This window comes from Salminus brasiliensis, chromosome 3 (assembly GCF_030463535.1).
Source record: "Salminus brasiliensis chromosome 3, fSalBra1.hap2, whole genome shotgun sequence".
Lineage (NCBI taxonomy): Eukaryota > Metazoa > Chordata > Actinopteri > Characiformes > Bryconidae > Salminus > Salminus brasiliensis.
The window spans coordinates 2,959,872-2,975,222 of record NC_132880.1 but is presented as its reverse complement, the minus strand read 5'-3'; the positions used below and the strand labels follow the sequence as shown (position 1 = coordinate 2,975,222).

Below are 15,351 nucleotides of genomic sequence, written 5' to 3'. Positions count from 1 at the left end.
TCTCGTGGCTTTCTCCTCACTTTGACTTTGTATGTGATCATTTTCTTCTTTTAAAACTGCATCTCTACTAAATATCACTGCGGTCACACAAAACCCTTGTATCTCCTGTTTTTCACTTTTAGACAAAGTGAATGACAAATTTTTCTTTAGGTTGTGTCCAAATTTCATGATTAACAGACGATCAGAAATGCTCCAAAATGACTTTGAATTGAATTTCAGGTGGTTTTGGAGATGCAAGGTTTTTGCTTGACCGCAGAAAATACACGGTTTAACTCCTGATGCATTGCTTGTTTTAGTGTTTTACTATTGAAGCATATCAGCCACAACATCAGCACCTAAATGTGTTGTACCACCATAACAGATCTGACCAGTCTAAGCATTTGAGAATGTCCTGTGGTATCCGGCACCAAGACGCTCAGCAGCAGAGCCTTCAAGTCCTGCAAGCTGTGAGCCTTAATGAGCCTTGGGAGCCCATGACCCTCTCACCGGTCCACTGGTTGTCCTTCCTTGGGGCACTTTTTTAGTAGGTACTGATCACTGCATACCAGGCAAACCCCACAAGACCTGCCTGATGTTTTGTCCTCCATCATCTTCAAGAACTGACCGTTCACTTGCTGCCTAATCTGTAAACTTCACCTAATCAGATATCAAGATTACGGCTGACTGGTGTAATGCTTTAGAAGTCTGATGCTCTTATCCAGTGATTTACATGTGAATCTTGTTACACAGGTAGGAGAACGTAGGGTTAGGAGGTCTTGCTTAAGGACCTAAAGACCTTAAGAGTGGTGAGCTCACCCAGCTGACTTAGGCAAGTAGTGTTTTCCCCTTGTCACCACCAGGCTACAGCACACCACTGTGGGTCCCCCTACTTGTGTGACCAAATCGGAAGGCCTGGATATACAGAAGGCTTTAGGGGTACAAAGCAGGACACACACAAGAAAGTACAATATAATTCACTTTTAATTTTGAGAAGCACAAACGCTGCCTGTCTGTCAGATTGGCCAATTAACCATACACCCCCCCGCCCCCCCCCCCAATCTTCTCTCTTTTTTTTTGCCTCTGCGTAAAGAAAGTGTTAAATATTTTTTTTGTCTTCTCCCTATACAATCAGGACAGCTACAGCCTCAACATCAAACACAGTAAAGAATCAAACAATGTATTTACAAAATATACTTTTTTTTTTGTACAAACTATTACATGCTAAAGGATATACCAGACTCGCCCGACCCCCGTTCACCACGTTGGAAATTCAGAGTATGAAAATAACCCACACAAATACAATATTGGCTTTCGAAAGCTAACCCAACTCTATTGTACATCGAGTCTGCTTGGTGGGTGAACAGAGCCCCAAGCACAGAGATAGACCATCACCGTCAATCATGTCTGGGACCTGACTGGGTGGGAAGTCTCAGTAGAAAACGGGACGACATCTCAAAGTCCCTCTGAACTGGTCTGATGGCTTTTGGTACGTTCACAAACATAATGGAGTCGGAGGGGTGGGGGGGTGTCCGATCACTGGAATTCAGAGATGAACAAACAAGCATAGGCCAGATAACAAAAACAACCTCACTCGAGCCTGTGGATTACTGCCAGGTGCTCAACTAGCTTTATATAGGTGGCCAGTTAACTCTACAGAGAAAGGCAAGGAATAGTGCAGCAGTTCCATGATGACCAAAAATAGATTTAATTAATATCCAATGATTTTTAGATTGATTTCAAAATCATCAGGGCTGAAAGTGCCTTCAGGGCCCAATTCAATCAATAACTCAACTCAAATTTATGGAATGACGGACAGGACAGTGCTAAGCATCAGAGTGCAAATTACGTTGCGTTAAGCAGCCTGCAAGCCAGCAACGCTGAATACGGGCAGTTCTCCGTCCCTAAACAAACAAACAGGCAGCAGAATTAAACCAAAGTAACTCTAAGTAACTTATAAGTGCTTGAAGCTCTTTTGCGTGTAAAGCGATGGAAAGCATGGGCAGTGCATCTGTGGGAATTACACGGATCAAACAGCTCAACAGTGCTAATCTGGAGTCAGCTCTTTTACATCTACTAGATGCACAAAAATGCGGTGCGGGTGGGCTTCAACACACTAAAGCAGAGGTCTTCAAACCTGGACCCTGAATCCAGTTTCCAGTCCTGGACTTGACATAACAGGTTGCATTAACTTCTGTCTATTGAGAAGTTCAAGATCATCATCCAGGACTGGAAACTGGATTCAGGGTCCAAATTTGAAGATGATCTGGGCACTGAAGCATCGAGCAAACAGAAACAAATAAACCAGCAGCTGATTAACAATGGAGTTCAAATGAAAGCTGTCCCATTAAAGATGCACAAATTTGATCATTCCCGATATTCCAAGTAGGAAATGAATGGGAGTCAGAGAGAGAAAACATAATGAAGTGCTAAAGAAAACAAAGATAAAGGAAAAACGAAGAGGGAAGGCAGGACACTTCGTCAAATAAAATATTTGTGTGCGTGTTTTCTTTGATGTTTTTGATGTTGCTGAGCCTAAGTTGTTATAACGGGGATCTTGTGGTCAACCCATTGGGGTCTGATACAACCAATACAATCTCTTCAGTTCGGATGCTGGGCAAGTGCACATCAGCAATTCAGACAACACCTCTTCGGAGTCTCTGCTTCCTGCTATGCTTAAATCTTTCTTTTTCTTTCCTACAGGCAATTTATTATTTTCCAGTGACCCAAACAAGAGAAAAGCAGAGAAAAGAATTAAAACAGGTCTCTACATTTCCATACAATTCACTAAAAACTGTGAAAGAATTAACTGGTGTTTGAATATCAAACAGCAGGGATTTAGTCTATGCTTTTTTTTTTATATATATGTATATATTTTTTGTTTGTGTCGTTTTTTTATGAAAGCTGGTGGAGGTGGGGGGGGGGGGGGGGGGAGCAGGGGGTCTGAGTCTATAAGTTTTTTTTTTTGTTTTTTTTTGTGTCCAAGCCTTATCGGTGAGTGTGTTTGAGTGGGTTGGCTTTCTGTTTGCTGCTGTCTTCGGGGAGAGGTGATGGGGGGCCGGCATCAGACTCTGATCTGGACGAGCCCGTCTTGCAGCCGGAGATTCTGCGCACGGTTCGACCGGGCCGCTCGCTGACAGGGCTGCTCTGGTCCTCGTACTCCAGCGCCGGGTCTGTGTCCAGAGGGAAGGTCCGGCGCTCCCACGGCTGCACCGGCTGGGAAACCTGTATAGAGAAAAAAAAAACGAGGAGACATAATGAGCAACTGAGCTTACATTACAGCAAACACTCCACTATTTCATCAATCTATCATGGTAAAACCTCATATCTCCAAAATGGCAAGTTTACAGAATTCCAAGTCATTCTGGAGCATTTTATTGGCGAATTTATACATTGCTAGATTCACACTGTCGAAAAGTCAGATGGGGGCTGTGTGTGGGGCTGTACCAGTACAACTAGTATGTTCACAACTAAAGTGGACCCATCATTGATCCCTGAGGTACTCCTCAACAGTAAGTGTATGCTTACCATCTCCTCATAGATGGTGTCTGGGGTGGAGCAGCGTGTGTCCTCGTTGGACAGCAGGCGCTGAGAGTCTCTTGGGCCAGGGGTGTGCAGGCCAGAGAACATAAGCAGCTCCGGGCTAGCAGGGCTGGAGGGAGAGGCGGCTGAGCCATAATCCTGCAGCAGGTGGAAGTGCGCTGTGTCTGGGGACGAGGGCTGCGGTGTGGAAGGGTTTGTGCCGCCCAGCAGCGGGGTGGTCCGCCCGTCGACAGATTTGTAAGAGCTGGGAGGGTGCAAAAGAAAGATTAGCACATTCTTATTGTTGTAGGATTAAGGATGGATAAAAATTAGAAATTGTCAAGGAGCCTCAATGGACTTCTAAAACCTTAGCACTGTAATGCTTTCCTCAAACTCGAAGACACTGAGCTAAATTCAGGTCATTTCAGGACCTGCCACGTGATCTGCATGGCTGTAAATCAGGCCTATGTTTAAGAAAGGGACCTACCGACTGCCCCTCCTCTTGGCAATGGCACTGGCTGTCCAGCTCCACCGAGAACGCTCCTGCTCTTCGTTCTGGAGATGCAGCTGGGAGAACATTGCATCAGAGAGATCCTCAATCTGAGAGAGAAAAAGAGAAGCATGTTTAAAGATGTCCAGAAAAGCTGTAGAAGAGCTTAAGGCGCTTCAGTTTTCAAACACTAACTGCCCTAATGATCTGAACTGATCCATACCTCCACTGAGTCATCTTCTTCGGAAATCTTCGCAGTGATGTCAACCTCTCTCCAACTTCAGGCAACAAAACAGAAACAAACGTCAGACACAGAAAATTCATCTGCAGAAGAGAGAGCGTCTGAGGGAGCGGCGTGCACGTGTCTAACCTTGGTGTAAGAATCTCTTTGTACTGCAGCTTCTCAACTCTGGTGGTGGCCGCCACAGACATGGGGATGACGATGTTGTTGATGTCAAAGGAGCTTTCTCCTCTCCTCCGGCGAATGGGTTGCTGGAAGAGAGATACAGCAGTTCTCAGTGACCACTGCAGTGAATCATCAATGTTTTAACCACAGGATGCATAATGATCATCATCATAATGGAGGTGCTTGTCTGCGTTTTGGCCTCCCGTCCACACAGACATCGCTTTTAGTTACTGAAAACAGAGCTTTAAGAAAACTGATCCCTCATTTCTGGCTGAATCTCAAACAGCTCCCTACTCCCTTTATAGTGAACTACAGGAGTGAGAACACTACAGTGTCTGCACAGAGATACCAGCAGATCTCAGATTTCCATATGAATAAATGCAAACACTGTGCTGTTAGATGCTGTATAATTATGCTGTACTGAGGTTTAGATTCTGTTATTTCCTGATTTGCATAGTTGTAGGATTAAACTGGGGATTAATAGTGGGATTACTTCGGGATTAAACCCCATACAGGGCTAGCGCGCTGATGCTAGCGTTTTCCTGTCTGTGTGGAGAGAAATAATAAAAAAAACTGAAAAGAGGGAAGCACATCTTAGCAAAAGTTAAATAAAAATAACCTTAAATGTAGTCTAAATCTCTCATTTGTCAAAGATGAGATTACTGATATACTCAAATGTTTACTTGCTTTAAGTGTTATGGATTGCTTAATCGCCCCTTGCAGTACATCTGTCTGAAAGCGACCACACTGGTCACATTTTAACCAATAATACATACAAACTCCTAAATACAGACACATCAACACCCAGAAACACCATCACCTTCTAGTGACACACACACACACACACACACACACACACACACACACACACACGTCTTACCGGAGTGGCATTGTTGAGACTGCAGGGCGTGGGGCTCTCAGAAGAGGACAACTGTCTGACCAGTGGACTGTGGCTGGGGGTGTTCAGGCTGGGCAGAGATGGACATGGGCTGCTCACCTCCATATACAACTTAGGTGCATCTGTAGAAAAACAGAGATAAGGGTCAGAGTGTTACTCACAAAACAGTATTTATGAGCGGAAACACAAAGCAAGGACATTTATTAATCGAGAAATTCATTCAGACTGAGCTGAAGAGATTTCTCTGGAACTTTGTGGGTTATGTACTGTAATATTTTATTATATATGTTGGGACTTTGATTCGATGTATTTTTTGATTCAGCTAAATCTGCTTCATGTGACCCTGGTTTCATTCTTTGTTTATTAGAGCAGTTTATATTATAAAATACTGTTATTTGGTGTCCTGATCTATAAAAATACCAGCTTAAAAAAACACTGGTCGACTGGTCAGTGAGTGTGGAGCATTCCTTTTAACTGGAGTAACTCTTCCAGCCTTTACAATACAGGTTTACCAGCCGAGGAAACTCACAGACCAATCATGCATTGTATCCATATGTTCTGAGACTGTGATGATTCTTAAAAACAGCTTTGTTTTATTTGAACTTATAATTTGACTGGATTTCCCGTTGTTGACTACATAAAATGTTGATATTACTACTAGAGAATACGGCAGTGAATCAATCATAAGGCAAGTCAGACTAAACGATGTCCCAGACCTTTCACCTAGACTTCTAATTTAAAACCTGCTCTAAATTAATGAATCAAACGAGAACAACTGAGGACTCGACAGTGGGCTGAGAGACCGAGAATAAGGAGAAGTGTACGTACTCTCTGTGCGCTCCAGAGAGTGCTCTCTGGGTCTCTTGCGGCTGTGGCTCTTGTCGAAAGCTGTGTGGCTCCGTTCTGGCCGGAAAAGCTGACGAGACTCGCCGCTGTCACTCTGCTGCCGAATCAGCTTCTCTGAACGAATTTTGTGATGGGACAACCCTGAGGATGGGCAGAGAGAGGGAGGAAGAGAAAAACAATGAATAATAATGTGATGTTTTGATTACTCAAGATATACAATAAACTTCAAACATGGTTCTGTGATTGGTCAGGATTCCCAGCATACAGTGCATTTGGTTTGACACGGTACTGGAACTTGTGTGGCATCTAATAAAGAGAATAGGACTCTCTGGGGCAGATAAGGATTAACCTGTTGACACCATGCTGCCTAATGCCAGGAAATACTGGTGGAGCTCCATGATGAGGTAGGATGGTGATCATCATCCAGCATCCTGACCTCACTACTGCGCTTTTTGCTGATCGCAATCAAATCCTCACAGCAATGCTCCTCCAAAATCTAGTAGAAATCCTTCTTCCCTGAACAGTAGAGACAGTTTCTCCAACAGAAGCAGGAGAAACTCTTTATAAATGGGTATTTTAGTCACTACCGCTTCACAGCAGCTGCACTTGGTGGCAAATTGAGCTGCTCAGCCATTACGATGACACAGGGCTGAGTCACCGTTACCTAAGCCCAGACAAACAGCTGCAGTTGACCTGAGAAAAAAGGTCACTTCCACACGCTGCTGGATTGGAGGCAGACTTTCAGCACAGATCGGACTCTATGTAAAGGTCAAGAGCCATTTCCCCCCCAATCAACAACTCTTCCCAGTCATAGGTCACTCAGACACGAGTGTATAACACTGTCGCCCTCGTTAATGTGTATTATGGATGGAGGCACCAGCATGGGTTGCACAACCACTCCGGTTAGAACTAGATCATCACAGCGCTGAACGGTACTTACGGACTGTGGAGAGGAGCGAGTTGGTCAGCTTATGCTTGTCTTTGGAGGAGGAGGACGATGAGGGGTCAGGGAGACGGCTGCTCAGAGGGAGCTTGTGTTTGAGGGAAAGCTTCTTGATGGGTTTGATCTTCTCAAGCGGCCGGCCTTGCCAGTGACACTTTAACATGCGCTGCAGGTGCAGACTTATCCCCACGTCTGAGAGAGAGAGAGAGAGAGAGGGGGGGGGGGGGGCATAGATTTAGAATTTCACACACATACACTATGTCCAAATGTTTGTGGACACCCTTTCTAAATAATGCCAGGTGTGGGCTAGAGGGGTATAAAGCCCCCCAGCACTGAGCGGTGGAAGAACTGTGTTCTCAGGAATTAAGGAATACTTCTGGCATGAGTTGGGGAGTTGGCGATGGTTGGAGTGGAGTGATGATTCATCCTCCAACATCCTGACCCCACTAACGCTCCAACAAAAGCACAAACAAAACTTAATCTTGATTTTGGAAGAAACGATGAACAAGCAGGTGTCCCAATATTTTTGTCCCCATAGTGTACATTTGCAGAATTGGCTAAAACAAGTAATGTGTCCATCAGTGAGCATTATTTGCTGATGAATAACACTTTTTCTACTTTTTTCACGTTCCTAAGCTGGTTAGAGCGCCACCTAGAGGTGGAAAACCCAGTTCTGCTGCAACTCCACCTCAATAGATGATGAAACCGAGAGGAATTAAACGTTTTTACGTAGCGGTGGGCAATGACAATGAATGCTGATGCTCCCACTGAACAGAAAACCTTCTCACTAAACCCTGCCTCTGCACCCTTTCAAGAGACCACCCCTAACATGCATATTTCAAATGTGCTGAGAGGGCAGGGAACCCACTAATACTGAGGGGGGGTGTCTACTCTTAATTATGTTTTAACACCATCAATACAACTTTTTTTTATTAGAAAACTTAAATCTAGTGTTTAATATGAACACATTTTAATAATAGAGGTCTAATTCATCACATCATTTCAAAATGTCAAAACATCACTGCCACATCCTTCGCACCTAGAGTAGAGTGGAACCTGTAGGAGTGCTACAGAAGCTGAATTGACCACAAAAAGCCCCCATTTGTGTTCGTGTTTGTGTGTGTGTGTGTGTGTGTGTGTGTGTGTGTGTGTGTGTCGGGGGGGGGGGGGCAAAAAACAACCTTTACAAACGCATTTCACACCCTGCTGTGCTCCTTGGACCAGTTCTCCAAACACACACTTTACCCAGGCGGTCAATGTAACCTGGGACCATGCAGTTCCAAAGGGCAACCAGCAGGTGGCATCACCCTGCAGGTTTCGCAGGCCTGAAGCCCAGTGGAGTTCCCCTGGCTCTCATCTTCCCTGCTTGAGTTTCACTCCACATGTAACCCTGCCCCTCCTGAACCCATTATGCCCTCTCTCCCTCTCTCCCACACAATAGAACCGGTTCTGAGCAGCAATACGGGTCGTCTCTCACGCAGGCTGAACAAAGATAATGCTGGATGGCTTCGGAGCTCTGATCTGGGGTCAGAACAATACTGGATTTTAAAGTGAGTCTAAACGGGGACAGCTCTGACGCGAGTGTAAAACTGCTATAATACAGACGAGTCGGCCAATCAGATCTTCAAATGAAAAAAAGCCCCTGCAGAACACGTTGGTGTTGTGTGGTGGGTGACCGCACCACCTTCCCTGCAGCAGACCAGGGTTTAATTCCCTGTCTGGGCGAGCAGACCACTCTACACCAATAAGAGTCCTTGAGCGAGACTCCGAACCCTACATTCTCCTTCCTGTGTCACATGTTTAACACGTAAGTCACCCTGGATAAGAGCACGTAAATGTACCTACGACTGAACACATCTCTTAAATTCTGTACTAATGAACCAGCTTCTGCTGTTTGGCAACCATGGTCTACTGTTAATCAGCTACGCTGTTTATTGGAAGAACTTGCTGGAGTTACTAATGATAATTAAATAAAGACAAACTGCTGAGATCCTTCAAATCCCAGCATGAACCTACTGGCACCATGTCTAGTGCCAAGCGTGGGCTAGAGAGGTATGTAATGATGGTGCCCCATCCAGTACTTCTGGGACAAGGTGGTAATCATTCAACATCTGGACCTCAATAATGCTTCTTTCTAAATGCAATAAAATCCTCACAAGCAATGCTCCAAATTCTAATACAAAACCTTACCTTTATGGATTATACCTTTGATTTCGATAAACAATGAATAGGCAGGTGTCCCAATACTTTTGTCCATATAACGTATCTCATAGTTGCTGTCAGGCAAAAATCTTGCATCTCCAAAATGATCAACTTTACAGGAGAACACTACCTTCTTAACTTTGTATGGAAGTCAGGGCAAAAAGATCTTATTCCAGGTAATTTTGGAGCATTTCTATTGGTCCATTTATCATGTAATTCTGACAGTCAGAAAGTTTAAATTGACAAACATTGAGATGCACAGTTTTAAGATTAATCTCTGGATTAAGGTTCGAAAGCCTGTGCGCTGTACCAACCCTCCCTAAACTAAGACAACAAAGCCCTGACCTGGGTTCAGACTGGCACTGTGCTTTACACTGGCCTTCCTCTGGGATCCTGTTTGTTAGTCTGACTGCTCTACAGCAGGGTGCGTGAGAGCGCTGCTGAATTACAGAGCCTTGCTCTGAGCAGGGTGCAGTTTGCAGGCTATTTTAGGAGGTGAAACAGCAGCGCTGGAATAATTAACACTTAGTCAGGAAGGCATGGGCCCAGGATACTGTAAAAGCCCAGGATACTGTAAAAGCCGCAAAAGGACTGAGTGAGTAACAGAGAGCGAGAGCCAGAGAACAACAGAAATCACAAAAAGCAGCTGGATGCAGAAGAAAGAACAGAGCAAAAGAAAGAAGCAGCTTAAAGGAGGAGGACAAAGAGCGGAGAGAGCAAGTAAGGCTACACCACCATGATCTGGTTTGAGCTCCGGACTGTGCTGTTGATCTAGCACCAAAGCATCTCTAGCAGCGAGACCATGAGACTGGGATGGGGGGGGGAGAGAGAGAGGGAGAGAGAAGCAGCCAGATGGCCAGAAAACCTGGTGATGAAGAGTGAATTAAAAGGACGGTGGAGAAACGTGGAGATGAACAATGATCTAGCGTGTCTGAATGAGGCTAAATCAGGCGCTGGAGGTGACGTGATGTGTCATGATGGGAAGAGTGTTTGCATACTGTCAAGGATGTGTTGTGAAAGACGTGACTGACGAGGCAGAGACAGTGATTAGAACATGTCCTCATCAGCATCCAACAACAGTACTGGTTAGTAGCGTTGGCACTTCACCGCCTCCAAAGAGGAAACAGGTCCGTGTTTGAGGCAGAAATCAGCGGATTCCTCTCTGCTACTGATGAACAATGGAATTTCTAACACATTGCCATCAACCTACTACATTCAAGATGCTTTGGCCTGGGGTTACACTCTGAGATTTTAGCCCTGACTGTCAGTCTTGCTGTGTCTACGCTGGTTGGTTCGAGGGAAGTTGGAAAGAGGGAATTGAGCAGTGTTTGAGGACCGCAAACTCCGATGTTTGGCCTCCTGAACGTCTTTCAGACCAGTAGGAGCTCACCAAACCCTTTATTTATTTTTTCCCTCATCAACTCTTGGGGTAATCTACTTTAGCGCAGTCCACCTTAAATGATGCAGCTAGTACATGTCCGATACTGCAGCACCATTTAACGTGGAGAGGAAATCGGTAATCCGTATTAGAAGCAAACATCTGTCTCAGAAGATATCAGACAAAACAAAAGCTGAATTAAACAGGTCTACAACCACTTAAAACATGACATCCTGCTCGACACGCAGAACACAGCAAAGGCTAAATGCACAGAGTACTGAGCTGTCAATGACGGTGTGGAGAGGAAAGGTATGTAATAATAAATAAATAAAAAGGTCTGTGCAGCTCTAGCTGCAGCCGTACTCACCATCAGGGAATGAAAGGATGGAGTGGATGCAGGGGTCGACCTGAGCCAGTCTTTCCAGCAGAGGGAGCTGAAACTGAGGGTCTACAGGAACCAGGGAACGCCCACAGCACATCACACACTGCCCACTGACCTCACAGCCACACCGCCCAGGCCCGACCAACTTCTGAACCTGCAGTGCAGAAGGAGAGAGAAAGGGGGAGAGAGAGAGAGAGAGAGAGAGAGAGAGAGAGAGATGCATGTATCAGGTTATTAAACTGCTTCAACATGAAATCAGCTCACCCCCTCCTCATCGCCATCATTTATTTACATATCAATAAGCTCTGTTTAGCGCCTCCCGCTCGCTGCACACTCATTTGTCTATTCACAAAACACTCCAATAGCTCGTTCTGCTGACTCCACCCAGCTTTGCTGAGCAGGTGACCCAGTTGCCAATGTTTTGCACGTGAGCTTTTATTCCAGTACACATTCGTTTCATTCATTAACCACAAAACAGACGAGAGCGAGCGAGCGCAAGAGTGAGCGAGCGCGAGGGGTGGGGGTTGCTACAGGCAACCACAGCTCATGTACTCAAGCTTATTCAAACTGGGTTACTCAGGAATCCTAGGAGGAGAGCGCTTGTACACACAGGCACGACACCAGCACTTCACTCAAACGCTCAACCTTCCACTGTATCAGCATCCTTCCTGTTCCTTCTCAGACGGGGCAGTGGTTCCGTTCAGGTGCTCCTACAGGGGTTCAAATAACGAGCTGCTACTCTACACTTAGATATACGCTAAAAGTCCAAAGGTTTGTGGACACCCCTTCTAATGAACACATTTAAACCCATTGCTGACACAGAACTGCAAATGCACACCCACAGCTGGTCTAATCCCTGTAGAAAACTTTCTTGCCAGGGCAGAAAAGCAGGAATAACTTATTATTCCCCTTGATTTTACAGCAGGTGTCCCAATACTTTTGTCCATGTAGTGTTTGATTATAGCAGTATGCCAGAGCGTAACAGGACTTATTTTTTCAGTCATTTAAGTGGTTTTGACTTTGGTTCAGAGGAGGATGGGTCCCCATTGAGAGTCTTGGTTGCTGATTTGACCTGTCTGCTGTGTAAGATTATGTAATTTTAGTGGCAGGCCTGGTCATGCTTTAAATGACCTTATCCTGAAAGTATGCTTAGTGTTTTCATTGCTTTTCATTTCATTGCTTATGTTAACATGCTTTCTATGAAGTGGTAACATGAAGATGGTATCTGGACCCCTTGGTTTGGTCATGGTGCTACTTGGTTGAAAAAGCTTGAAAATCACCACAGTAAACAATCAGAAACAAATACTGGACCGGATACTTTCAGTCAAGTCAAAGCACCTTTCATTCTGGCTGTTTATGGTTTCTCCGGTACTGCGGGTGGTCATTTCTACGGTCACTTCTATGACTACTGGCAGAGGACTGCATACTGTAGAGTGACGATAGCAGCAACTGCATTGCTTAGCTCCCCAAAGCCAGGCAAATGTTCTTTACATGAAATATACCATGTGGACAAAAGTATTGGGACACTTATGTACTGCTAATTCAATGGATCTCCCTAATCAGGGGTATTTAAAACAAAAACAAAAAAAAACACAAAGTTGGAGGAACTGTTGCTACTGTACACATAGAATGGCTTTCTATTAGATTTTGGAGCATTGTGTGTCCACAAACATTTGGACATTTGGAAGCATATTAGTATCCAGTCAGGTTTTTCAATGGGAAATTACAGCCCATACAGCAACACATGTCTGTTTGCTTCAATTCATCCTCGGGTTCTTCCACTGCTTTCTGGCTCCTCATCCAAAACGACTCAAGGACGTTCACCTCCAACACAAATCTGAGCTGTTATTTGTAACTGAGCCGAGTTTGAGGTGGTGCTTATTGTTTTAGCGGCTGCTTGAGCATGCTGGTTCGCGGCAGGGGTGTGTATTTATGGGAAGGTTTCAGTTTACCGGGCTGATCCAGGGTCAATTCTAGAGAGGAAGCTGACTCACAGCAAGGGACTGTGGCCTACTAGCAGAGCGTACTGGGATCAGCAGGCTGAGGCTCCGTCCTGAAAGAGTAAATGTCATTGAAAGTGCAAAGGGATGAGTCAGCATGAGGGGAGGACACGGCTCTACAGTAACAGGCATCCCTGAGTAAGAGTGCTGATCTAGGATCTATGTCTACAGTCTGTATAAACATAGTAATTCAGCCCAAAATGATCATAGATCAGCTCTATGAGCCTGAGGCCTATACTAGACCTTTATAGTATTCAGATTTACACTGCTGGTGTCCATGAACTCTAGAAAACTGACCCTAGATCAGCAGTAAGAGTCACACTATACCATTACACTAATCAGGCCTAGACTGCTGATCTAACATTGACTCCAAATGCACTAATGAGATCGTTCTCGTGGATTTTATGAAGATACATTGGTTTGAAACTGATCCTAGATCAGCAACCATAAATACAAGCTTGTTTTAAGACAAAAGGCTGCAGGTGTTGTGAGAAACAGGGCAGACATAAACAGGCTGGTGTTTGGTCATTTCTTTTGTTATTATTCTCTTATATTTGATCCGCTGCCCAAATCTGGACCTTCTCAGCTCCTCAGACGTTCTCAGGAAGCACGACTCTGCTTTTATCATTATTCAAATCATAACCGAAACAACCTGTATTCAGCCGTTCAGCTAAACAACCCACATGACCATGTTTTGGGCTGGCCTCATCTAACTACCGTCTCATCTAACCGTATTTCAGGCATTCCTGAATTATGGTTATGATGAAACTAGGGTTGCAAGGGAGTGGAAAATGTCCTATGGGAACTTCAGCCATTCCAAAATGTAAACTTTTCATGATAATTTCAGGTACTTTGGGAATTTATTGGAATTAGTAGGAAATCTTGGGTAAATTAAAGGAACTTTATCAGGTTTGTGTTGGAGGAATGAACAGTAAATGTGGGGGTGTGGTCTCAATAGTGCTGCAGTGTGTGTAATGTGCCTGGGATCAAGGAGCAGCTTTGCTATTCTACTGTTTTGGTATCATAGCTAATTATTTTAGCCAAGATTATGCTCCAGTATATTTTTTTTACCAACTATATGCAAGTTTCATATCTTAAAAACTTAGTAAGAACTTTAAATGGTTGGTGGACAAAAACATCACCCACATGCCCTGACCAGATGAACAATCCTGGAGCAGGAATGCTGGTCTACTATCAGTATCTCTGCTGTTGTTGTAAACACTGAGATCAGCAGACACTGGAAACAGCTCTGTTCAGCGTGAGGAATACATCTTCCAAGTCCCCAGGGATTCTGCTCTGTCCCTGGATGATGCTAGTAGGGTTGGAGAAAATCTCTCGACTGTGTGAGATCTCTGAGGAGTTGGAGAACCACCATTGTAGTGGGAAACACTTCCTTTGTAAAGGAAGGTCTTAGATGTTGAGGCGACTTTTCAGTCTCCATTGAAGAAAGTGAATAATGTACAAATATCCAAATTAAAAAAGCTAAATAACAGGAATGGACATTTAACTGAGCATATATGGGCTTCTAAACGCATAAGCCTTTACTCAGGGAGTACAAATAAGGTACTCAGACAAAACATATATTTGGAGAATGAAAACTCTTTATTTTGCATTATTTTAAATAAGCTTTTGCGACTGGAGAGAAGATCAGGACACAAGCAGACCTACATTTACATTTACTGCCTTTGCTTAGCCATTAGCACTAGTTCAGCCAAGCCTGCTCCCATGTATTATTAGCCATAACTGTTAGGTACAGCTGCTTGCCTGATCCCAGCTGCTAATTAAAATAAAATTAAAGCAAAATCCCTTTATTTTTAGCATCAGTTTCTATAATGAAGCTTGATTCGTTGATTGACTGATTTCGTTTAGTAGAGTTATTTCTTATAATGACCATTTTACAGTGTTTAATATCTTTTAATGCAGTCTGACTCTCCTCCCTGACCAATCAGCTCATAGCTCCTTTAGAAACACTGCAGTCAGGTCACTTCCTGACTGAACGTATGTAGTGGTGCACACACTCTGGGCTGACTGTGTTTGTCGTTTGTCAACTAAAAAAGAACCTTAAAATTAGTAAGAAACCTTTAACTTCATCTCTTGTACAGAAATTCTTTTTAAAAAGGCCTCATTAAATATTTAATATATAAATTCTGTTTAAAAACTGCTCAAAGACTGTTAAAACATTCATCTCTACCACCGACCTTCCCAAGTTCCCAAGGTCACGCACCTCAGCATCAGCAAATACTTGTAGAGAAGGTCAAACACCCTGCTGCACGTACAGCTCTCTAGTAGATTTGCAGGCTCCAGCAGC

General features: G+C 44.2%; 1 protein-coding gene across 3 annotated transcripts in view; it reads right to left on the bottom strand.

Annotated features, from left to right (window-relative positions):
• Positions 1-1,035: 1,035 nt before the first annotated feature.
• kansl1b (KAT8 regulatory NSL complex subunit 1b) overlaps positions 1,036-15,351 on the bottom strand; it is a 74,096-nt gene continuing 59,780 nt past the window's right edge. For all 3 annotated transcript variants that reach the window (XM_072675174.1, XM_072675172.1, XM_072675175.1), the window contains exons 7-15: positions 11,029-11,197; positions 7,079-7,273; positions 6,121-6,279; positions 5,275-5,414; positions 4,359-4,480; positions 4,212-4,266; positions 3,986-4,098; positions 3,505-3,763; positions 1,036-3,201 (exon numbers count right to left, since the gene is read on the bottom strand). In XM_072675174.1, the coding sequence (XP_072531275.1) occupies positions 2,965-3,201; positions 3,505-3,763; positions 3,986-4,098; positions 4,212-4,266; positions 4,359-4,480; positions 5,275-5,414; positions 6,121-6,279; positions 7,079-7,273; positions 11,029-11,197 (1,449 nt within the window). In that variant the 3' untranslated portion in view covers positions 1,036-2,964. The remainder of the gene's footprint in view (positions 3,202-3,504; positions 3,764-3,985; positions 4,099-4,211; positions 4,267-4,358; positions 4,481-5,274; positions 5,415-6,120; positions 6,280-7,078; positions 7,274-11,028; positions 11,198-15,351) is intronic.